This window comes from Tupaia chinensis, unplaced genomic scaffold (genome assembly GCF_000334495.1).
Source record: "Tupaia chinensis unplaced genomic scaffold, TupChi_1.0 Scaffold144529_1, whole genome shotgun sequence".
Taxonomy (NCBI): Eukaryota; Metazoa; Chordata; class Mammalia; order Scandentia; family Tupaiidae; genus Tupaia; species Tupaia belangeri.
In genome coordinates this window covers 3,549,230-3,574,588 of record NW_006204388.1, presented here as the reverse complement: position 1 = coordinate 3,574,588, position 25,359 = coordinate 3,549,230, and the positions used below count along the sequence as shown (strand labels likewise).

Genomic DNA, 25,359 nt, shown 5'->3' with positions numbered 1-25,359 from the left:
ACAACAGCTCAGTATTTATTGTTGGCATGTTTCTTTATATTTAGCAACTTGAGATAAAGGCTAAATGAATATATTTGTGTGCATATATCAGTAGAATCAACATCAGCGTAACAGCTGTGAGTGCACACTGAGGCAGGTACGTTGCATTGACGACTCAAATACCAGGGATGGTGTTGTCGTTGACGATGGAATATTTTGAAGTGGTGAATAACTCTTGGTAAATTTCCGAAACAAACAAAGTGCAATCTTCCCTCGATTTACATGTGAGTTTCATTCCTGGAAAATTCAGTATATATTAAGACCATACAAAATATTCTTTTGAAAAATATGCAAAATGGAGGTAGGTGCTAGGCTCAGGTAACTCGACAGATTTTGACCTACACAAGTCTCTAGTGAGATGCTTGATGTTTGTATGGGACTGTTTCCCTCACTGTAGGACATGCACACATTTGTCCCTTGACAATTAAGTCCGGATAGTGATGCCGCTTCCAACTATTGTGACAATCAGTCCCTCTATGCCCAACAAATCTTCCAAGACCTTCCAGAGATCCCTTGCCATCCTGTTGAAAACCTGAGCCTTGTTCATCCTAAGACACAGCTGTTTCTCTCACCCCTCCTTCTTTCTCCCCAATTCCATGAAAGCCCAGCACAACCACTGAGGGATACAGCTAGTCTACTCAGGAGGGTCCCAAATTTGTATCAGTGAATCATCTTCATGTTTATTTTTGTTATTATTTTTTTAAATGTCTTACCATCCTCCCAAAAGGATATTTTAGTGAACTGCAAAGAGACACACTCATAGACAGGAAAAGAAACTTGCTGGGGCAAAGAGTGAAAGGATGATGGGCAGGAAGAACAAAGCTAGTAGTGAAGCTCATACCTAAAATCCATCCTCCCAAGGCCTGGACACTTGCTAAAGGTGAGAAGTCACCTGGGTTGTCGATGTAAAGAGGAGCACGTGATAGGTTACACAACTCCATTGTTTCTGAGAACAAATTACTGCCAAGGTCAGAACATTCAACTTGGCTTTACTCCTACAAGCTGGAGGACCTGGAGTAAATAACTGTGTGCTTCATTCCTTTGACTACCAACAGAATAATAATACCTCCAACTGGGTTGATTAGGAGTATTGGGCAAGCTGATGCACATAAAGTGCTTCAGTACCTCCTTGTGAGCGTTATATAAACATTTGCCAAGCTAACAAGCAAAAATGTTGCAGAGAGAAGACAGTTTTTGGTAGCAGTTTGTCTCACAGTGCCACGGGATTAGGTCACTTAGGTTGACAGCTCAGAGGAACCTTGACACTCGACCATTCCAACCTGCTTGTGTGGCAGTGCAGGAAGCTGCAGCCTGAGAGCAGAAGACTAGCAGTCAAGCTCACATAAAGTCAGCTGGGGTCCAGGTCCCCGGGCTCTTGTCTACTGTTCAGTCGAATACACCAAGGCTCGAGCTGGGCTAGGGAGAACTGCAGAGAAGTAGCCTATTATCTCTCCTTCCCCTCTGTCTGCAGGTCCCCAAATCCTGCTTTCTCCCAACTGCCTTATACCCCCAAGTCCCATTTCCTTATGAATCCAGTGAGCAAAATACAATAAAGTAAGTCAAGTGTAAGTGACCCATAAATTCAAATCCACAAACTCAAAGTGGATTTCCTTAAAAATAAGTCCCTACCTTTGGGTAGGAGATGGGATGGGTAGGTAATGGGTAAGGTTATTTTAGGTTTTGAATTTAAAATGAACTTGTCTGAATAGGCAAAGTTCCACCACTTTCTAGAAGTGAGACTGCTCATAAAGTTATTTAAGAGGCTCCAGAGGCCACTGGCTAGTGGTATGGTGGTTAAGGGTGCTGGAATCCCACATGGCCAACTGCAGTTCAAATCCTAGACCTGGCACCTTGCTTTCTCACTTTCCTTGTCTCTCTCTCTCTCTCACTCTGTCCATCTCTGGTCAAATTAAAAATTAATTAACTAATTATTTTTAAAAGGCTCTGAACTTTATTTTCCTCTCCTATAACATGGGGATGATGATAAACACTGCCTCAAAGTGGCTGTGAAGGTGAAATAAAATGCAATATAAAGCACATGGTACCATGCCTGGTGCAGAGTCAGAGGCCAGAAAATGTCAATTGCCATTGCTATTATTATTATTTCAGGTATCAGCAACCTATCACAAGAGAAATACCTTCCTTTTGCTCCCCAGAGGGAAAGTGAAAAATCACCCCATGGGGATGACCATGCCCAATCCCTTCTCCTCCATTCTCCTCTGGAGATTTTAAGCATGCATGCACATGCACCCAGTGTGATTTTCAAGCTGCCGGGTCTGGGACTTGAGCTACAGTCAGCCACGTGAGAGTCCAGGGCCTTAACAACCACATCACCTGCTGGCCCCACTGGGAAACTTAAAAAAAAAAAAAAAAAGGCAAAACAAACAAAAAGCACTTTCTTTATACCCTTAAAAAATTTAATAACTTTTCTCCATGCTACTGACTGCCATTGGACAGAAATGGCATGTTACTGTAGAGTTTAATTTTCAAAGGGGACTTTGACCTGTTTGTGTGTAGGCAGCGCAAATGCCTTCTTTACAGCTGCTGGAAGCTGCAATCTCTCTGCATGCATGGGGAGGGACAGCCGGAGTTCTGTTTTCTGGGAACCGAGGACCAGCAGGGAGTGCCTCCCCTGGGCCAGCTAGGCACCTTTGGCATTCCACTCAGCACCCATCCCTGTGCTGGGGGAACCACTTTATCCCCACCTGCATTCTTGCAGGCCTGCAACCTGGAAAAGCAGCCCTCTTTGGGGGATGGGGAAGTGAGCTCATCCTTCTACCTCCCCTTCCCTCCTTCCCAGGGCAGGAGTGACTTCTCTTCTGGATGAGGTTGGAGAAGCGTCTTCAACAGGGATCTTTTTTTTTTTTTTTTAAGGCTGTTGTACACCAGATGAAGATACTTTCCCCAGCTTTGCTTTCCTCTGGAAAGAACCATGAGGACCACAGTACAGGGTACGGAGACCCATTTTTCTCTTCCTGTTCTCCAGCACTCATTGATTTGAGGCAAGTTGCAGACCCCACGTGTCTGTACTGCAGACCCAGTTGTCCCCGTGTGCAGTGCAGACCCCATCATGGTTATACCATTATGAAAGTCATTTGGTTGCAGATGGTTTAAGGGCTCCAACTTGATCACTGATAAAGTATTCATCTCTTTCTGACCATTTTTCAATTGGTTCAAAAACCAGAGAAGCTCTAATACTTAAGAGGACTGGAAAGGGCCTTGAAAATTAAGTATCACAAGCTCTTCATGGTGCAGATAGAGGTTGGAAAACCGTCTTCAACAGGGATCTTTTTTTTTTTTTTTTTAAGGCTGTTGTACACCAGATGAAGATACTTTCCCCAGCTTTGCTTTCCTCTGGAAAGAACCATGAGGACCACAGTACAGGGTACGGAGACCCATTTTTCTCTTCCTGTTCTCCAGCACTCATTGATTTGAGGCAAGTTGCAGACCCCACGTGTCTGTACTGCAGACCCAGTTGTCCCCGTGTGCAGTGCAGACCCCATCATGGTTATACCATTATGAAAGTCATTTGGTTGCAGATGGTTTAAGGGCTCCAACTTGATCACTGATAAAGTATTCATCTCTTTCTGACCATTTTTCAATTGGTTCAAAAACCAGAGAAGCTCTAATACTTAAGAGGACTGGAAAGGGCCTTGAAAATTAAGTATCACAAGCTCTTCATGGTGCAGATAGAAAGCCCATAGTACAATGAATACAAAAGTACAATAGCTCCTCCCGCTGGCCCACACAGGTCCTGGCAGCATAACCACATGCTTTGCCCAAGGCTGCTCCACCACCTGGCCTAGTCCTCTTGATTTAAGAGCCCTGCCCAAACCCTGTGTAGCTGGGAGAGCCAGCCCCACATCTGACTCACTGTCTCGGCTTTGTCCAACTATACCCCGTGCACCTGGGCCGATTGTTTTCACTCCAGAACACCTGAGTCGTCTTTTCCTCTGGCACCGAGCAAAAGGGTTCTTTTCCTTTGCAAGGGGCGCGGCTGCCCTGTCTTGGGATAGGTTCCCATTTGCATTCTGACCCAGCGGCTGCACACTGGTCTGCTGCCTCCCTGTCCTGAGTTCACCGATACTCGCTGTCATTACATGGCTGGACTTCTCTTAACAGCGGACTCTATTAAATAGAGCAATTACTTTATCTCATCATGTAATTCAAAGATGGTTGCCAGGGAAACCAGTGGGGATATGTTTAATTTGTAAATCCTGTAATGGGCCTAAATTAGCCACAATTCATGCTCTTGCTTCCAAAGGATTTAGACTGAGCTGACGGGGAAGCAGGTGAAGAGAGGAGCAGAAGCATGGCTGGCTGCCATTGTGATATGTTCATGCCCCTTGTACCGTGCCCCCGCCTCAACCGCTTTGCCAGAGACCTAGAGGAATTACAGAACACCACGGTGTCCTTCTAAAGGGCCAGGAAAGCTGGAAAGGCCTGGCTCTGAAATTCTTAGGAAATCTGCCTTATACTGAGTTGAAAATGGAAGGCTGGAGAGTGAGGTCGAGAGGACTTTTCTTCTTAGTGTGTTGACTGACTGAGCTCACAGGGTTCGTGTGTAAGACACCCTCCTTTTGTCATAGAGTCCATCACCAAAAGGCCACATGGCTCTGGGCCTCAGGACTATCCAGATAGTGGAGAAAGCCCACCTTTAGACAGAGGAGAGATGCAGAAGGGAAAAAACGGAACATTCCTTCATGTAGTGTTTGACTAAGGAGAGAAGAGCTTGTCTCTCAAGGCTCTGTAATGTTTATCTCATTGTGATTAAAAATCAAAGTGTAGACCCTGATGCACAGGGTAACTGTCACACAAAACTCTTCTTTACGCAGCATGGTTTCAAGAATCATCACTGTCAAGGGACCAGCAGATGGTGTAATGGTTACGTTGCTGGACTCCCACATAGCCGACTGTGGTTCGAGTCCCAGACCGGAGCATGTGTGTGTGTGCTTGCCCAAGATCCTGAAGGGAGACTGGAGGAGAAGGGATTGCAGTGTGGCTATTCCCCCTGGAGGGTGATTTCTTGCTTTCTCTCTGTCTCTCCAGCCGGCACATGCACCCTATAGTAAAAATCTCTCTCTCTCTCAAAAAAACAAACAAACAAACAAACAAAAAGGCACTGTCATTATTTGCAGAGGATGACTCAGTTTTACAGATGTACCCAGGGGTCCTAACTCCAGTGGAGTCACTGTGGAAACCCAGAGTTCTCAATGAGTGCAGCTGAATATCACATTAGATCCAGGCAGCTCCATCCCACCAGCCACTCACGTGGACTCTGCAATCAATGAAACCTGTAGGCCCTTGCTCCCTGGTTGGTGCAGTTTCACACGGCAGCTCTATTGGGATGGTGAGTGTCCACGGACCCGTCTGGCTGTTGTCTGCTCTTGCATGAACTCAAGTTCATTCATTCATCTTCAGCACTTTAACATTAGGGACTGCAAGGACTGCAATCTTCTGTGTCTGGTTGTTTGGGACTTCTCCTGATCTTTCAGGTTACCTGGGAAGTCACTGCCTGTGGACAGTGGAGCTCATCTACATGGTTCCATTCTTTTCTGCTCTAATTTATCCAGACCAGCGTGTTTAATGAAGCTAAGTGTCTTATCTACCTCTTTTCAATGAGTATTCTCTCTTTTCTAATTCACTGACATAAGAGTTGGAGGAATCTCAACAGCTGAGAAGTTCAGTTCTTTTTCTTTGATCTATTGAGTATCATAATTAGTTGATTCGATAACATATTCCTTTGTAAGAGGTAACAGTTGCAGATTTGGGAAAAAAAACTTCTAACCTGAGTGTTTAGATTTTGCGTAACCACCTTACATCATTTAGTACCGCTGGGCTTTGTGCTACTTAATTGTTTTAACACAGAGTTTGCAGCATCTATAAAATGGACATAATTTGCTTAATTCTTGTTCAGTTCAGTCACTCTGTGGAACCATCCGGTTCCATGTGCCATAAAGCCGTATCTGAGATATGCATCACTGTAGAAAAAGAATCCAGGAAGCAACAAATGGTCCTTAGTGGCAACTTGACAAATTCCAAACTCTGAAATGAAGGCAGAAATCACTGTTGGGGGAGTCTTGGCTCTCCAGGAAGTCCAAATCCCAGCTGGAAAAGGGATCATGGCTTTCTCTCTGAACTCTGCTCAAGACTGACTAGGAAGCAACTGCCATGTAACACTGTGGGACATACACAGAAGTTGTGTTTCCTGGACTGCAAGGGGTGTTTTCACTTCAGCCTGAGGTTTAGGGAAACTGGACTAGGAAGCTGAAGCAGAAAGACAGGACTGAGTTCTGAGGTCGCGTCTGGAAAAAGCACACCAGTCTATACACCCGATGTCAGAGGAGTCAGCAAAGGCATTTCACGGGGGAAAAGGACAAAGGAAGGAATGCTATCAGCTCCAAATAGGAAGGGGTCTGGGGTCCGTATGAGGAGAGAGGTGAGAGAAAAAAGGAAAAAAGAATAATAATAAAATGATAATAAAAGATAGTCCCCATGAGGGGCCTTCAAAAAGTTTGTGGGAAAATAAAATTAAAGTGTAAGTTTATTTTGATGCAAAAATGTTTGAATTATGTGTAGTTTTTTTTCATAATATGCATTTTCTATGAACTTTTGGCAGATCCCTTGTATAATCATTTTTCTATGTTTTTCTTTGAGAACAATAACTTTCAATTTAACATTGTCACTATAGTCAAAGTTTCTTTTTTTTTTATTTGATTGCTAGAGGGCATATGTGCTCACCAGAAAGAGACAGAGAGAGAGACAGGAGACAGAGGAAAGCATCCCATAATAGGGCATGATCACAATACGATCCCTTTTCCTCCATTTCTCCACTCATCAGGATTTTGAGCACCCATGCCCCTGCATCTGGCATGTTTTCTCAAGCCACTGGGGCTGAGATTTGAACCGTGGCTGGCCATATAACTATAGCTCCTTATGCCCAGGACTTACCTGCTGAGCTCTGGGGCTGGCCTCAAAATTTTCATATGGAAAGCCAAGTGCATGGTTCTGAAATTCCAGATTTCCTTGATGCACAGTTGTGACTGGAAACAATCGCACTAAAAACTCCTAATGGTAACTCCCACAGCAGCGCTCTGTGTTTAAAATGTAGATACATTAATAATATATGTACTCAAGTGGTTTATTAAAAAGGCACTTAGAGCTATTCATAAAGAGATAAATGACAGTGCGGGCAGCCTGTGCTAATGGCCAGAAGGAGAATTAGCAGCGCGTGCTCTGGCAAGATGCTGAGTCTGGGTAGGCAGGCTTGGCTGCAAGGGGGGTGGGGGTGACCTTAAGGGATTCCTGAGAGTGGACCTGGAAGATAGCATCCTTGGCATTCCCTGGTATCTTTGTGGGCTTGGCAAAGTGACTTTAGTGACTTTTTGCCCAGAGAGGTAGCATCTCTGGGCAAGAGATAAAACAGGCCAAGGTCAACTAGTGGCATGGTGGTTAAGGGAGCTAGGTCCCACATGGCCAACCACACAGTTCAAGTCCTGGATCCAGCAACTGGAAGAGCTGGGTGTTGATGCTAATGTACCCAAAATCCTGAGAGAAGAACGGAGAAGAAGGGATTGCAATGTGACCATCCCCTTCAAGGGATGCTTTCTCACAATTCCTTTCTTCAGCAAGTACATGTGCCCTATGACAAATTGAAAAGAAGGGGGGGAAAAAAAACAGCCTAGTGGCCTTCATGCTTGGGTCACACTGAGGCAAGACCTAGGAAGGTGTTCTGTGCCTATTTCACCCAGAAGGCAAACCAAGCAGAACTCCATTCCAGAAACGTTTCCCTTGGCCACCTCAGATGTCTGCTGCTGGCTGTTCAACATGGAATCAAGCATTTCAGTGCAGGAAGCTCAGTGGGGCTGGTCCTAGATCTGGTGATTGGGGGAGTCAGATCCCACGTGATTGACTATGCCGTTGAAGTCCTGGACCTGGTGACCTGAGGAACATGCTGGGCATACATGTCTGTGTGTGCCCTGACAGGATGGAGAGGTGGAAGAGAAGGGATTGCGGCACGCTCATGTCTCACTAGGGACACTTTTTCCCTCTTCCTCTCTCTCTGTCTCTCTCTGGCGAGCGTATGTGCCCTCTGGCAAGGATGAAATAGATAAAAAGAAACAAAAACACCACTGATTTTGGACTCTGTCAAGCAGCAAATTCCCTTAAAAGAGGTAGATATACTTTAAGTCAGTTTCAGTAATTTATACTTTTAAATTATTTCTCCTATTTTTAAATTCATAAAAAACATTTTAAATTTAAAAAGTAGAAACTAGCACAAAGGTGGCCAGCAGCTGGCATGGTGGTTAAGAGCACTGGACTCCCACATGGTCGACTGCGGTTTGAGTCCCAGATCTAGCGGCTTGTTTTCTCACTCCCCACCCCAACTCTCTCACTCTGTCTCTCTCTGGTCAAAGTAAAACAAATAAGTAAATAAATAAAGTTAAATAATATAATTCTTTTTAAAAAATTAGCACAAAGAAAATTATAATAATAATCCTCAACTCTATTCTTTAGATATAAATATTAATACGTTGGTATCTATTTTTTCATTTACTTATGAAAATAGGATAAAACTATACACACTATGTCTTTAATCTGCTCTTTTAAATTAATATATTGAGACTAATCTTTATTTTCTTTAATATATCCTTTTATACATAACTTTTAATTACTGCCTAGTATTTCATTTTATGGCTATGCCACCATTTAACTCTCCTGTAGAGCTAACCAACTACATTAGTTTTTGCTGTTAACTCACTAGCAATTTCTCTTTTCTTTGGAAAAGATCTTTTATTGTCAGATAGCCAAAGGATATTTGATCCCTGAGGGTGAAAGTGGACACAGAGTGGGAAGACTTTAGGATCCACAATCAGAATGGAGTCAACCTAATTTACATAGTAAAACAACACAAAAAACGTTAAAGATCACAGTAAAGAACATAAATTAATACAATAGAAGCTAAAGACACAATAGAGAAAAACTACTAAACCAAAAGTTCTTTACAAAGACAATTAAAAATGGATTAATCTCTAATAAGATTGAGAAGAGAGAGTATATATAAATGAAGGGACATATCTATAGGTAAACAGTTTTAAATTTAAATTTAAAATGAGATTTCAAGTCCAGCCTGTGGCCTGGTGGTTAAGATGGCTGGAACCCACATAGCTAACTATGTGGTTCAAGTCCCAGGCCCAGCAGCTTGAGAAACATGTCGAGTAAGTGTGCATGCATGCCCAGAATCTTGACAGGAGGGAGAAAAGAAAGGGAAGGAATTGTGGGATGATGATGTCTCAAGGAGGAGGTGCTTTCTCACTTTCTCTCTCTCTCTCAGTTTCTCTCTGGAAAGCACACATGCCCTCTAGGGGAAAAAATTAATTAAGTTTTAAAAAATATTTTGAGTATATGGGATCAGCAGTTAGCATAATGGTTATGTTGCTGGACTCCCATGTAGTCGACTGCAGTTCAAGTCCTGGACCCGGTAGCTTGAACTCACACCAGGTGCGTGTGGGTGCATGCCCAAGATCCCGAGAGGAGAATGGAGGAGAAGGTATTGCAGCGTGCCCATCCCCCCTGGGGGGTGATTTCTCACTTTCTATCTCCCTGTCTCTCTCTGTCTGTCTGGCGAGTGCATGTGCCCTATAGCAAAACCCTTGCCAAAAAAAAAAAAGAGAGAAAAAAAATATTTTGAGTATAAAAAAGAGTACTGGAGGGCCAGCTGCAGTGGCACAGTGATGGAACAATGATCTGAAATGCTGACCACATAGGAAGGTCCCGAGTTCACATCCTGGGGTCCCCCTGCACACACCAGGCTTGTGCACATGTGCCAGGAACCTGACTGGCTGAGGCGGGAGTGAACTGCGACATGGAGACCCTGTTGAAGGTGCTTCTCTCTCTCTCTTTCTTAAAAGAAATAAATAACTTTTTAAAAAAATTTTAAGTCATCAAGATCATTTGAATATGGAAGATAGAGCTTTAAAACTTTTAGGAACAAATTAGAATATCTTTCTAACCTTGGAATTTACTGAAAAGATTTCTTTTTTTTTTTTTTTTGAGAGAGAGCTTTTTGTTATCAGGTACATGTGCTTGCTGGAGAAACAGGAGACAGAAAGTGAGAAATCGCCCCCCAGGCGGGATGGCCATGCTGCAATCCTTTCTCCTCCATTCTCCTCTCGGGATCTTGGGCTCACACACACACATGCCCAACATAAGGTTTAAGCCACTGGGTCTAGTACTTGAACCACAGTCGACCACGTGGGAGTCCACCGATGTAACCATTATGTCATCTGGTGGTCCTGAAAAGATGTCTTTAAAACTACAGAAAGTACCTACTGAAAAATAAAACATGAATAAGTCAACCATAAGTTGTGGATAATTTATCAACTGTCAATTTGATAAATTATCCTCAAAAGACATCATTAAGAAAATGGAAATATAAATCTTCGAATTGGCAGAAAATATTTATAAACACACATAGCCGATAGGAAATAGGTATTAGGGCATCTCAATAAAAAATGAGAATAGGACATACATAACATAGGCATTTTACAAAAGAGGAAACACAAATGACAAATAACACGTGAAAACGAGGCTGGGGTGAGCAGAGAAGCTGGTGACGGTGGTTGGGTCCACAACCTGGCTGCCTGCACTTGCTTTTCTTTTTCCTATCCTGTGGCCCTGGTCAAGTCATGGCTGTTTCTCTTCTCTATAAAGAGGGACTCGGTTCTCATCTGGAAGTGATTCACCATCTCCAAGGTAGTATTTCAACCTCGAGGGGGTGTTCTTGGCTATTACAATGACTGGGGAACCCTGCTGGCCTCTTACAGCAGAGGCTGGATGCTACACACTCTCCAAAGTGCACACACTTGCACCCCAAGACCAGCATGCCCCTGTTGGGAAACATTGCCTCTAACAGTCCTTCGAGGGGCCCTCTGCACCTGTCTCTCTACATGTGACATTTGCTGTTGAGCTGGGGAAACTTTGGGATATTTAATAAGAATGCAAGTCTTTACCCCTGGGACAAATAACTGATGGCCCTAACACTGGGATTTTTAGGGCTGCAGATCCTCTGTTCTCATTTATGTCCAGCTTAGAAGCTGAGACACCCTTGTAGGAAGAAGAATTGGCTGAATTCAACTGAAGTGGGCAATTAGAGACCATTTGCTCCCTTATTCTGACTGCCAGCAGGAGTAGAAAACCAGCCTGCGCTGGTTTTAACTGCATCCGCAGAACTGTGCACGTAACTTTCTCATCCTATGCAAAGCTGAGCAGTGCCCTCCTTGGGACACTCTGGGAATGTACACGATGGCTGCTTGACAAAATGTCTTGACCACTTGGAGAAAGTACACTGGCCACAGCTGAACAAGTCCATGCCAGCCTGTGCAGGTGCCTTTGTGGACATTGGACAGAGGAGCCCCTCCGGGAGAAGACCGCTCTAGCTGGAGGAGAGGAGTGAGGATTATCTTTCAGTCCTCACTTGCTCTTTGAGCCAGGAGCCAGGCGTTGTGACGCAGTGCACAAGCTGTACATGGTAACTGGTGGGCAGGCTCTTTTACCCTCTACCGATTTAGCAACCCACTCGGCTTCACGGAGGAGCCTGTCTCCCCAGGCTTGCCTGAATCCAACAATACAATGTGTGAGTCCTACCTCCCAGGCTCGTGTTCTGAAGAATGGGTCCAGGTGTCTAGCCCCCTCAGTCTGACATTCAAGGCTTCTGAAATGCTGGTTCCAATTTGCTTTTCTATTCATTATCCCCTAGACTCTGTTCTAGGCAGGAAATTTTAGCCATTGCCTCTCAAATAATGCTTGTGAAATTTCAACTCCACACTGTCTTTCCTCAAATTCCCAATACTTTAAGACTTGGCTCAAGGGGCCAGCAGATGGTATAGTGGTTATGTCGCTGGACTCCCACAAGGCTTGGAAAGCCTTGGACTGGGTGGCTTGAAAATCACATCAGGCACATGTGTGTACATTCCCAAGATCCTGGGAAGAGAATGGAAGAGACGGGATTGCAATGTGATTTTTCACTTTCCTTCTCACTGTCTCTGTCTCTCTCTCAGGTGAGTGCAGGTGCCCTGAGGCAAAACAAAATAAAAAACCTCTATAAGAAACAAACAAACAAGCCAAACCACTTGGTTCATTTTTACTCCTCTGGGAGCCTTCTTGGACTGCCCCAGTTCAGCAATCACTGGTAAGTATTCTTCCTCCCCTTGTTTGCCGCTGTGATGGGGCTGCATAGTTCACATGCCGGAATCTTGGTCCCTAAGGAGAGCCTGAGGTCCCTGACGGTAGAAACCTCATGTGAGGAGACTTGGCCCCCATGTTCACCTGCTTGAGAATCCTAAGCAGTTGCCATGGTAACAAAGAGCTTCTCTTGCTGTTCTCTTGGATCAAAACAAACAGTGGAAGAGGAAGAAATGTTCCCTGCCTAGATTGGACCAGGTGGAAGCCAAATCTGTAAATCTGGTTTAGTTAGTTGTCCTTGATCTTGACCTCGAGTGCTTTGGCCCAGCTGAAAGAGAGTGCTTCATCCAGGGGCACCAGCCAGCTGTGGCCCACACCCAACTTCCACAGCAAGAAGTCCTCTCTTCCCCTCTTGTCACCCTGAGAAGGTATCCTGGGTCATTCAACCTCCCAGGAAAACATCCATGTCCACAGGTAGAGGCCTTGCAGGTAAACTGGGTCCAATGTGAGAGTTTAAGAAAGAGGTGCTTTGGATGGTGTTTAAAACCTTAGACAAGTGTGCAGAAATCTGGGACTTGAGTTCACCAGAACTCAGCGCAGTGGATGGTTCAGAAAATGCCTGGCAAAGAGCACCTCTGCTCATTCCCCTCTAGGCTCTGGACACATAACGGAGAACAAACGTGGCAGAAGTCCTGCCTTCATGCGCTGTTGCCACAGCTGTTGCCCCGTTGCTACTTTCCCTCTGGTCTGGGCCCTTCACCAGGTGTTAGAGCTCCACGAATGAGCATGGGCACTCCGGGGGCAGCGAACATGGCAGCCATGCTTTTCAAAAGTCTGCTCAAGTATAGTCTGTGGACCAGCGGCATCAATCTCACCTGGAGCATGTTAGAAATGCAGAGTCTCGGGGCTGCCAGGTGGTATGGTGGGTAAGGCACTGGATTCCCAGTCAACCATGGTTCGAATCCCAGACCCAGTGGCTTGAAACACTTATCAGTCTGGTGTGTGTTCATGCCCAAAATCCTAAGAGGAGAATGGAGGAAAAAGGATTGTGGCATGGCCATCCCCCTGGTCGGTGATTTCTCACTTTTCCTCTCTTCATCACCTTTTCTCTCTGTGATGAGTACATGTACCCTATAGCAAAAAAAAAAAAAAAAAAAAAAGGCAGAGTCTCAGGCTTCTCCCATGACCTTCTGAATCAAACTTAGAAACTGCATTTTAATAAGCTTCCTAGCAGGACCAGCATTTAGCATAATGGCTATGTTGCTGGACTCTCATGTAGTCGACCATGGTTCGAGTCCTGGATCCAATGGCTTAAACTCACGCCAGGCACGTGTGCATGTGTGCCCAAGATCCCGAGAGGAGAACAGAGGAGAAGGGATTGTGGTGTGACCATCCCCCCTGGGGGGTGATTTGTTGTTTTCTGTCTCTGTCTCTGTCTTTCTGGTGAGCACATGCACCCTATAGCAAAAAACCTCTCAAAAACCAAATAAACGAACAAAAACTCCCTAGGTGAACTTTGTGCAGGTGAAAGTTTGGAAAGCCTGCTATAGAACACCAAGGCCCACTGGCTATCCTGCACGTAAGAGGGAGCAGAATGGTCAAGTGTGTGCAAGAAAGAGCACCCCTGAACTCCTTTACAGATTCAGAAAGCTGGCATGGTAAGATGGGGATGCCCTCAGAATGGAAACTCGACGCTTAAACACCCAATATTCCTGAGTTACTTGTGGCCCAACAGCTGTGATGAAAATCTGTAGCAGACCCTCTGACATTCATGGATTCAACTTCCCTGACTTCAACTACTGCAGATGGAATGAGCTCATGAGGTGGTAACTGCCAGTTTTGCAGAGGCACAGATTTATTTATTTATTTATTATTTTTTAATTTGACCAGAGAGACAGAGAGAGAGAAAAGGAAAGTGAGAAAGCAAACCACCAGGTCTGAGACTCGAACTGCAGTCAGCCATGTGGGAGTCCAGCACCTTTAATCCCCACGCCACCTGCCAGCCGGAGACACAGATTTAAATCATGCCCCCTGCTGAGCTGGGCTCTGCTGGGCTCAGCGAGAGGTGGTAGGGAGGGCTGAAAGGACGAAGGGGACAGGGACTGGGTGGGTCTCTGTAGAAATACTCGCGAGGTCATCAAATAATCAGGTCTTGAAGAAAACTGGCGACTGCCCGAGATGGAGCCTTTGTTGTCATTTTAGCTGCCGGCTAACCTGTCGGGTGCGGACAGACACAGGAAACACTGCGTTCCAGATGGGACGTGCCAGTCAGAGAAGTTAGGAGCCAATATAGACATTCCTTGTTTGTCCTTTATGGGGTTCAAGAAGGGCCCAGGCTGTATACAGTCCGTAGGTGCCAAGGACCCACGACGGGATAATGCGGATGTGACGAAGATGACAGCAGCCGTCTGCTGAGAGGGGGCTGCGTGCTGAGTGGTCCCATGCAGGCGTTCCTCCCAGCAACACTGGGGCAAGCAGCAGGATCGTCATGTCCTCAGACAAGGACCCTGAGTACAGAGCTGGCCCCTCGCTCTGATCCCTTTTGTGCTAATGTGACTTCTGAGACCCAGACAATGGGCGATGGATGCAGACCCACCAGCCGATGCTGCAGCAGCTCTGGTCCCTCTGGGCCCTACCCCTAGCCAGCCCTCCAAAGCCAAGGGCCTTGGCCAAACCCCAGCCCAGCAGTGAATATGACCAAAATCGTGCCTCAGTGAAACTGTCAACGACCATGCCATGGACCCATTCCTTCTGGAGCAGTGTCAGATAAGAAGTCGAGTCTCCTTTGAGAGAATGTTCTGTCCACAACTGGGGTGGCGACTGGAGGTGGGAGAGCACAGGCTGAAGGGACCCCATGGAGGGCGCCAACTGGGAGAGGACACCGGGTCTGCTTTAGGGCGACGGTTGAAGGCCAGTCACTGTGCTGGACTGCTGGTCAGACTAATTTTGCTCTCATGGAGCCTGGGCTATTTCTGCTTTGGTCTACAGCAACCAGGGGCTTCTGACGGGCCTCTTTCTCTGACTGCAGCCTCTTCTCTAAGTGTCCTGAACAGTGATAACCCCCCTTGCTCCTGGTCACCCGGTCCTAAGGCTGTGGAGAGCTGCTCACCCGCAGCATGGGACAGGATGGCACCTTGAGGAGAAGGAGGAGCAACCCACTGGCTTCTCAAGAGCTTGGTCCAGGGCTCTCCTGAGGTTATGGCAGCTCCAGGCTGGCAAATCCCGGTCCCAACAAAGCTGGCCTAACCACCCCCATCTCAGGGACTCACAGAGACTTGCTGCCTCCTGAGTCACACGTGTCCACACACACTCTGGAAACCCAGGGGTGAGGCAGGAACCCCTGCTATATGGGTGGACAAAGGCCTGGATCGAGTGCCCTGCTCATTAGGAGAAAAACTCAGCCATTCGTCACTAGGAGTGCTGAGGCCTGGAGGTGTTTCACTGTTTCTGTTTCCCTCACAGGTCAGCACAGGCGAGTGCCAGTGTGGGACCCTGGGTGACGACTTGACCTCTGTGAGTGTCGGCACGCTCCTCTGAGTGGCGTGACTACAAGTACCTGTGTCAGTGCTGTGAAGAGCTGGCGTTCAGTGCTCTGTAAGTAGTCGTTACTCCTGTGATTCGGGCATTGCCTACAAAAGGAGATTCTAGGCTATATCACAATACTTTATATTTTTTCTGAGAGATTTTTGCCTCAGGGCACGTGCACTCACCAGAGAGAAGGAGACAATGAGAGGGAAAGTGACAAATCAGGGGGGATGGCCATACCACAATACCTTCTCAATCTCCTCTGGGATCTTGGGCACGCACGCACACACACCTGGAGTGAGTTTGAAGTCTCCTGGTCCGGGCCTGAAACTGCAGTTGGCCATGTGGGAGTTCAGCAATGTAACTGCTACGCCATCTGCTGGCCCCCACAACAATAGCTTTTAAATTTGGCCTTAAGAGTCAGCTGGTGCCACAGTGGTTAAGGCAGCTAAATCCCACATGGCTGACTGAACACTTTGAGTCCCGGACTCGGTGTTTTGAAAAATGCACAGGGCTCATGTGCATACGTGACCAAAATCCCTAGAGGAGAATGGAGGAGAAGGGATTGCAGCACGCCATCCTCCTTCGGGGGTGCTTTCTCAATTTCTCTCTCTCTTTCTCTCTCCAGCAAGCACAGGTATCCTAGAACAAATTTTTTAAATTTGCCTTTTAAAGACATCAACTTATTTCTAAAGGCATTTTTTTAAAAAGAAACTTCAAAATACTCTTCTCTTCTTATGAAGTTCATGTTTTCTATGAGGTTGGGCTTTCCTTTGAAACATAATAACAAATAGAAATCAAGGACTCTTCAACATTTCCAAGGCCCTTCTTTGTCCTGCACTCTGCCACCCTCCCTCTCCTGGCAGCAATCTCTGGATTTCAGTAGATCCTCCCTGCCGCCTGGCAGGCTCTCCACCTCCTTGTTCAGGCGCTGCCAGCTCTCCCCAGGAGCTGACTGACAGTTTGCCCTCATCCAAACAGGGAGGTACCTTCGGCTTCATTATTAACTCCCAGCTTGCCCCTGCCCATTAATGCGGAGCTGGGAGGCCGAGATCCAGGGGTCTGAAGATCCTCCTTGCCTTCCCTGATCCTCCTGTCTGAGGGCCAGAGCAGAGGAGGGAGAAAGGACAGAAACAATGATCAGTAGGACCCGCTATAAGCTCGCTGGTCTCCAGCATTAATCCTGACCACCAGCAGGTGACGGCCACATGGTGGCTAATTAGTAGGTGATGAACCATTGAGGCCCAAAAGCAGTGTTTGCGCTTTTCCACCCCACAATGACACCGTCATGCACTATTTGGGCAGGAAGAGGGATGAATCTGCCAAAGTGAGTCCGTGAAACACAGTGCATGGAGTGGGTGAGAGCGAGGTCTGGGGCTGAAGGAGTTAACCCGGCTGTCACTACCTCGATGTGTGACCTGAGGGAAATCACTCAGCCTTTGTGCCCCAGTTTCCCTGTCTGTAAAGTGGGAGGAAATATCGTAGCTACGTCATATGATTGATTTGCGCATTAAATGAGATAAATGTCAGGCAATTAAAATACCACGTGGCACATACATAAGGAGGACTCTCAGATTTTATGTTTGCTGTTGTTCTTGAATTAAACCTCAGGAACTAAGGCAGGAATCTTGCCTATTTTGGTTACTGGTCTGGTTTAGAGCAGCGTTTGGCATTTGAGAGGTGCTCCACAGATACTCGCTGGGAGATAACACTGTTTTTTCCATAACATTGTATTTGGCAATGGAGCCATTCTTCCTTTTGGCCAGCAGAGGGCAGCAAATAGCTGAGGCTGAGTACTTCTGGGCAAGGTGGTGGGGGGGGTTTGAGAGAGATTTTCTTTTGCTTTAGGACGTGTGCGCATGTTGGAGAGACAGAGACAGAAAGTGAGAAATGACCCTCCGGGGGTGGCCACGCCTAATTCTCTCTCCTCCAGTCTTCTCTCGGAGATTTTGGGCACGCATGCACACGTGCCCAGCATGAGTTTTAAGCAGCTGGGTCCAGGATTCGAGCCACAGCCGATTGTGTGGCAGTCCAGTGACAACAATTACGCCATCTGCTGGTCCCCAAGGGTGGTTTTTAAATGTCACTTTTGAAGGCTAACAGGACTGTCCTCCTGAGCCAACTAGTGAGATAAAGTTTCAAGTACCTGTAAGACTAGCCACTACTCCTGCCACTTGCCTTTGTGAGGTTAGAAAGATGACCAAACATTTCACCTCATAAAAAGTCTTGGTTCCATTTCTTCTCTCTCTTTTTTTTTCTTTTTCTACTTCTTTTTCTTTTTTTTTTTTTCCTGGAGAGGTTTTTGCCATAGGGTGCGTGCGGTTGTCAGACAGGCAGAGAGAGACAGAAAGCGAGAAATCACTCCCCGGGGGGATGGCCACGCCGCAATCCCTTCTCCTCCATTCTCCTCTTGGGATCTTGGGCACGCACGCACACGCGCCCGGCGTGAGTTTAAGCCACCGGGTCTGGGACGTGAACCGCGGTCGACTACATGGGAGCCCAGCGACATAGCCATTATGCTAACTGCTGGTCCCTCCATTTCTTCTCATAGGCCCAATTATTTTCTCCTCCTCCCCCAGCCCCACCACCCACATGCTCACCCCTGTGTCAGGTATGCTGTGCACACTCCCACATTTTATTAGCACGGCTGCAGCTTGTTCTCCCCTTCAAGTCTGGAGTGGGTATCCTTGTCCAACCTTCTTCCCAGCAATGCTGGGATAATAAAAAGCACACGTGATTTTGTAAGCTAGACCCAGAGACAACAGCAGTTAGTTGTAGGGTGAGAGTACCAGCCCAGGCCTTCCACTCTGTCTACCTCAGCAGGTCCTCACTCATGTCCTCTTCGGCTATCATAGGAGGCTTGGGGGGGGGGGTTGGGCATTTGTCATCCAGTTAAGGTAGCCATTGGCTATTGACCCTGGGTGTGGTGAAGAACAGGCTGCTTCGAAGGACGGCTCCCTGGGATGTCCAGGGACAGTGAAGAGGTAGTCCCCACTCCGTGACATGGGCATATCCCTCTGCTCAGTGGTGGGTTTCCTTGGCACATACAAGGCCAATACTGCTAGGGTTAAAGATGAATTCCTTGGGAACTCTGGCTATCATGACCCAGAGCGCACCACTTGTTGGTAGTTTTTGCACATTCTAGAACCTTCTGGCATATCTTACAGCTGAAATGGATACCATTGGTCAACCTCAAAGCTGTTCCAGGAGTTGTTATTGCCATGAGCTTCCCATTTTACTTAAGATCCATCCTTTCCAATAACTATCCAAAAAATAATACCAGGATAACTACTTGAAAAAAAAAATTCTTGAGATTCCTACTGAAAAACAAATTCCACCTGAATCGATGAGTTAAGGGAGGGGAGAAAAAGAAAATATTTTAAAACTAAAAAAAAATTTGGGTGACCTAGCCTATGTAGTTAAAGTAGATTTCCTTTAGCATTAAAACAAAGACCAAAATTATAGAAGAAACAAATTATAAGTTAACTACCTAAAAATTTACCCTGGTGAACATCAAAAATAAAATTAAAAACAAGCAACAAATGAGGAAAAGTTTGGCTACATGTGTAAAACAAAGGATGAATATCCTAAATCAAACTATGAGAGGGATGCAAATAAAGAATCTGAATTGACAACTCCAAAATATAGTCATTGGAATATAGAACATGGCCAAGTTTCCTGGTAATGCAATAAATGCAAAATTTAACTTTGTGGGGTTTTTTTCCCCTTGGAGTTGCAAATGTCAAAATGAGTCCCACACACCCGCACTGACACTTCTGCTGTTGCTACCGTCACACTGAAGGGCACTTGAACGCTGTTTCCCATTGCCTTCACCGCTCTCCCGCCATTTCCTCATTGCTTTCTGCTCCTCCCACCTTCCCCACCAGATCAATATACTCCATGATGAGAAGGACATTGTCACCGATCTACTTCAAGTGCTAAAGGAGCACCTGGCCTACAACAGGATGTTCAACATATACCTTATGAATCGATCACTGATCTTTTACTTAGTAAGTTCACTCTTAGGAGCTGATCCCAAGGCAACAGACATGTACAAGAGAGACATCCAAGACTGTTCCTTTCCATGCGTGTTGTAATAGTCAAACTTCGTAAAGCCTTTAAATGTTCAACAAGACGGGGTCAGTAATAAGCCGTTTTTGACAAACCCTTTATAAATAAAATAACGTCATTATTTTCATGGTGGAGAGGACAGACTGCAGCACAGTGATAGAACACAAGGCAGGCTTCCATGGGAAGGTTCCTGGCTCATGTCATGAGACCTCCCCGAGTATTAAGGTCTCACATGCCCATCGCCCAGGCTGGCTGAGTCTGGGATGAATCATGGCAGATCCTACCAGCAGTGCCTCTCGCTCTCTCTCATGGAAAGAATGAACAAACTTTAAAAAATAGTTGAGGGCCAGCAGGTGGTGGGGTGGTTAAGTTTCTGGTCTCCCACATGACCAGCCATGGTTCAAGTTCTGGAGGCTTGAAACTTATGTTGGGCACGTGTGTGTACATACCCAAAATCCCAAGAAGAGAATGGAAGAGAAGAGATTGTGGCCATCCCAGGGAGTGATTTCTCTCTGTGTCTCTGTCACTCTGGTGAGTGCACAATCCCTATAGCTAAAATCTCTCTCAAAAAAAAAAAGTCAAGCTATATAAATATATATTTTAAATCATGTTGTTAAACACAACATAATAACATGGAAAGATTTTCAAGATATTGTGTATTGTTAAAAGGGCAGATCACATAGCATTGTCCAGAAATAAATTTTCTATGTATTAACATATAATACAATCTACCTATCTGCTATATGTATGGGAAAATTCGTGTGAGAACACACTCCAGTACTTTAACCATGTGTCTGAGTGGTGTGGTTATAAGAAGTTTACATTTTTTCCTTACTCTTTTCTGCATTTTTGCAAAGGTTTCTCAATACACCTGTTTGTTAGCTTTTGAGATCAGGTAAAGACAAAACAGTGGAAGCCATCTGTGCCCACCCTTACTCCACAAGGGGACTCCAGTTCCAAGTAGCTAGCAGCCCTGGGCGACCCTCCACTAGCAAAAGACGCGGTGACTGGCTAACTGCCCGCCTCCTCTGCCTGGGTGCCGCCTTTTGCGCGTTCCCGGACCTCCCCTGCAGCACGCAGAGGCGGCCTTTCTTCACTTTCTCCTCTTCTCAGCCTTAGTTCTCCATTCCTTCTCAGTACTTCCTGGATCCACCTCCTTCTCAGTACTTGCTGGGACCACCTTCCAAAATTAACTGCTAGCACGCAAATCCTTGCCTCAGCCTGCTTTTAAGGAGAAGCCAGGCTACTTTGATACTCCTGCCACACCTCAGGAATGGCCTCCCCTGTCAAGCCCTCCACACCAAAGGGAGACTCTTCACCATGTGGGTCCGCGGGTTGCCTGGTCCCCGCGCTGGCTCTGTGCGCGTTGCCTGAGTAGCTTTTCCATCCAGTCAGCACAGGAGCAGTCAGTGGAGAATGGGGCAGTGCAGACTGTTGTGGCGGTGCCCGCCCGTAGCTTCCTTGCAGTTTTTCAGTGGCCTTGAATTGAGGAGGGATTCCGCTTGACTTAGACCATCCCAAACTTGGTACATTCAGATGGGATGAGTTTCTGGGTACAGGGCCGCCTTAGGGAGTTCAGAGCTAACAGAGGCAGGAAGCTGAGCTAGGAAATGGGGTCTCTGGAGCGTCAGTGAGTGTGTGCATCTATTTACACGGCCACGCTGGACTGCATGCCAGCACACCGCCCACAGCAGGTCTGGATGGGTCGCCCAGTGCTGCTGCTATAAGATGTCACAGTACACAGGCCACTTTATGATTCTTCCAACAGGGCTCGCGACAACTTCAGGAATCATCTATTCAAAGAGAAGTAAGGGAGGGGAAGCAGCCCTGAGGATCCCAACGCAAGTTAGATGTAGAGGCAGGCCCAAGAATCACTAAAATGCAGTAGCTATCACGAAGCGACTATAAATTCCCCAAGTTCCAACGTCTGATTTCTATGCAGATCAACTCAGTGACAGCTATCATTCGCGCTTTGGCCAGTAGAGGGCAGACACTCGCCATCGGTGGAAGTTATGTGGAAGCAGATGTGGAACATCTCCCAATAAGGTTGTTTGGCTCTAGTGAGAATTGCAGCTCAAAATTCCTGACCCCTCTGCTACAAACATGCTTCCGAAGAGACAGTGAAGCTTGGAAATGGAAACTCTCCTTTGAGTTGCAATTCTGCCACTTCAATGTGTAACCTTGGGCAAGTTGTATCCCTTCCGTAGGCCTCATTGCTAAGTATGAATTGGGGGCTGTGTAAGCTGTAACAGCAGTGGTGTGTCAGTGCACACGTATGTGTCCGAAGAAAAGAGCAGGACAAAGGAGAGAGGTCCAGGCTGAGGGAGGTTTCTCCAGGCTCAGGTAAATATATCTTTGTCATTTCTGCAGTAGCTGACACAAACCCATTTTGTACTTGGAAAGGACTTAACTGTTTTTATATGTATCTCAAACTGCACTTGTTTCAAAAGCTAAAAATGTACTTTACCTATTGACTTTGTGTGTGAGAAAAGTAAAGTACAGTGGGGGTGCATGTAAAGTCCTATAGTTGAGTTGAAAAACATTGCTGAATACAGAGGGGAGGTGCTGATCATAATAACTCTGAAACTCAAGTTAGATGTGGATGTTCCAAATCCTGTGCCCTTTTCATAAAGTGTTGAGTCCTAATAAGGAAGTCATATTTTCACAGTAATCTGTACTAGCTAGGAACAACACTGCACTCAGAACATATTCTAGGACAATGAGTAACTAGAATGCAGTTAACAGTAACCAGTAATGGGGGGAATTTCTGGAAATATGTCCGGAGGAGGGACTGAGGAACTGAGACGCTAAGCCGGGAAGAGAAGACCCAAGTTGGACAGAAACTTTAAAAAGGGGTTCATTAGTATAAATGAGCAAAAAGCCATGAAGGAAAGGTCTGGTTCTCAACACTGAAGGGCATTCTTAACCCTGAAGCTCAGCACATTTTCCTGGAAGACAGGAAAACCCTCACACTAGAAGGTTCAAGATGTGCCTGGAAGGGCCAGCAACATACCACTCACTGGAAGCTGAATCCACATGAAAGACCCTGGGTTTGGTTACTGGGCTGACCTGTGCACGGGAGTGCACACCCACTAGCCTGGCTGCTGAGAAGGCTGGTAGGTGGGAGTGGGGGTGGGGATCACAGCATGAGACCCTGTTGAGGCTGCTTGTCTCTGTCTCTCAATCTCATGGGGGGGAAAAAAGTAAAATAAAAGAGACAGATATGTGTGGGCTGGCTTGTAGCCTAGCAATTAAAGAAGCTGAGTCTCACGTGGCCAACCACAATTCAACTCCTGGTCCCAGAGGCCTCAAAAAAACATGCCAGGTACATTGTGTATACCCCAAACTCCCAACAGGAGGAGAAGTGGAAGAAAGAGGATTGCAGTGTAACCATGCTTCATTTGGGGTATGTTCTCCCTCTGTTTGTCTCTGTCTCTGTCTCCATAAGCCCTATCACAATTAAAAGGGAAAGATATGCCTGGAAGACCCCTCCGATGTCAGCAGAAAAGGGGATGAAATCTTAGAAACCAGCTTATCCCTGTGCAAGGAAATCAATCATGTATCAAAACACCATGGGCAAGAGCAAGACTGCAGGCTTTGGGATGGTTCTGAAGGCAGGACAGGATGAAAAGGAACTTGTTTAGGGAGTCAAAGGTAGTCTCAGGAAAGTGGTCATGTCCTGGCAAGCCATGCCTGATGGACTGCACCAACATCCTGACAGTGAATTCAGCTGCAGGAGCAAAGTCGGGGATTCTTACAAATACAAGTAAGGGGTCCCAAGAATCCAGGCTCACGCGGAAGTCGGAGCAGGGGCTAGTGAAGTGTGTTATGCTCGCTCACCAGCCTGATGGTGACGCCTGATGCAATTCCCCTATGCTAGCCTCTTTGCAGGGAGCTGTGTGTATTTTCTTTGGAGGTCCAGAGACCATCCCCTAGGCTTTCACAATTGGGATGTTACCTCTGGCAAGGGCACCCATTTCCCTGTGCATTTGTTCTTTATCCACCAAACACCCCTTAGCCTCCAGGGTTACCTGGCAGCCTCCCGGGGTTCCTGGCAATAGGAATTCAGCAGGAAAGCCTGGGATGGTGGAGACACAACGTATGTATATCTCTCATCACTGTAAAAGGTTACACAGGAATTCTAGTTCATAGATTATTCCCCAGAGTCTCTGAGCCTGATCCAGTTTGAAAGAACTCAGAAAACATGGCTTCCTGAACAGCTAGGATGAAGATGGGACCCAAGAACATCTCAAGGGTACCACCACGCTAACACCTGTGAGGTACCCCAACACCCCCACCTCAGACATTTCTCTTGAATTTCTCAGTAGTATCCACTGGGACCCAAGGGTGCAGCTTCCGAGGGCTCCAGCAGCTCTGAGTATGGGTTGCTGGCATTGGATTGCCAAGATGTTTTATCTCGGTTCTGAGAAGTGGTGAAAACTACCTGGAGGTCACACACAATGCTAATTACTTTAATTATAGGGCATTTCCCTAAGGGGAAAACATACAAGTAACACATAATGAAAAGCCTAGATGCGACTGATCAGAAGGCTGAAGCCACATGGGAGACCCAAGTTGGATTCTTGGCCCAACCTACAAGCCAGCGTGACAGTGCATGCTTGTGGTCCCAGCAACTCAGGAGGCTGAGGTAGGAGGCACACGAGCTCACCGCCAACATGAGCAATGCAGCAAGACTCTGTCTGGAGAGGCGGGCGTGGCAGTGTAGGGCTGTGGTCCCAGCTACTTGAGAGGCTGAGGCAGGATTGTGACATAGTGAAAACCTGTCTAGAGATCTCTCTGCTCCCCAACACACACCTTAATGGGATAACCAACATAAAAATGAGTTTGTTTTCTATTTGAAATAGAAATTTGTATTTTACTTGTTTGTTGAATATGTTGGTGAGTTTTCTAATTTTTTAAAAAGTAGATGATTGGAAAAATGTATAATCTTCTAGAAGATCTTTTAAAGCTATATACAAAATGTTTATGATGATGTATAAAACTGTATACAAGACCAATAGTTAATATGCTTTCTAGATTGATGATCCTTCTTTTTTTAAATGATAATTTATTAAATTTTATTTATTCCTTCATTTATTTTTAATTTGACAGAGAGAGACACAGAGAGAGAGAAAGGGGAAGTGAGAAAGCAAGCCACCAGACCTGGGACTCGAACTGTGGTCAGCCATGTGGGAGTGTCCAGTGCTTTAACCACCATGCCACCTGCTGGTCTCCCAGTGATCCTTCTTTTTTAATGTCAGATGGCACATGGATGCATGAGCAAGAGAGAGAAAGAGCACCTTCGAGCAGGGCCTGGGCACACCACAATCCTTTGTTCCTACATTTCTCAGTCCCATCAGGATCCTGGGCTTGTGCTCATGTACCTGGCATGTTTTTCAAGTGGCCAGAACTGGGATTTAAACTACAGGTGGCAAAGTGGGATCTGGTTTCCTCTGGACAGTGCTTAACTATTGTGCTACAGACCTGGCCCTGATGAATCATACCTCTTCATCATTTGAGGAGTTTCCACTTCACTTTCCA

General features: G+C 46.1%; 1 protein-coding gene across 1 annotated transcript in view; it reads right to left on the bottom strand.

The window, feature by feature from the left end:
- Positions 1-25,359, bottom strand: part of WLS (Wnt ligand secretion mediator) — a 157,579-nt gene continuing 132,220 nt past the window's right edge. Inside the window, exon 12 of the mRNA XM_006167150.3 lies at positions 1-276. Within this exon, the coding sequence (XP_006167212.1) occupies positions 155-276 (122 nt within the window). The 3' untranslated portion in view covers positions 1-154. The remainder of the gene's footprint in view (positions 277-25,359) is intronic.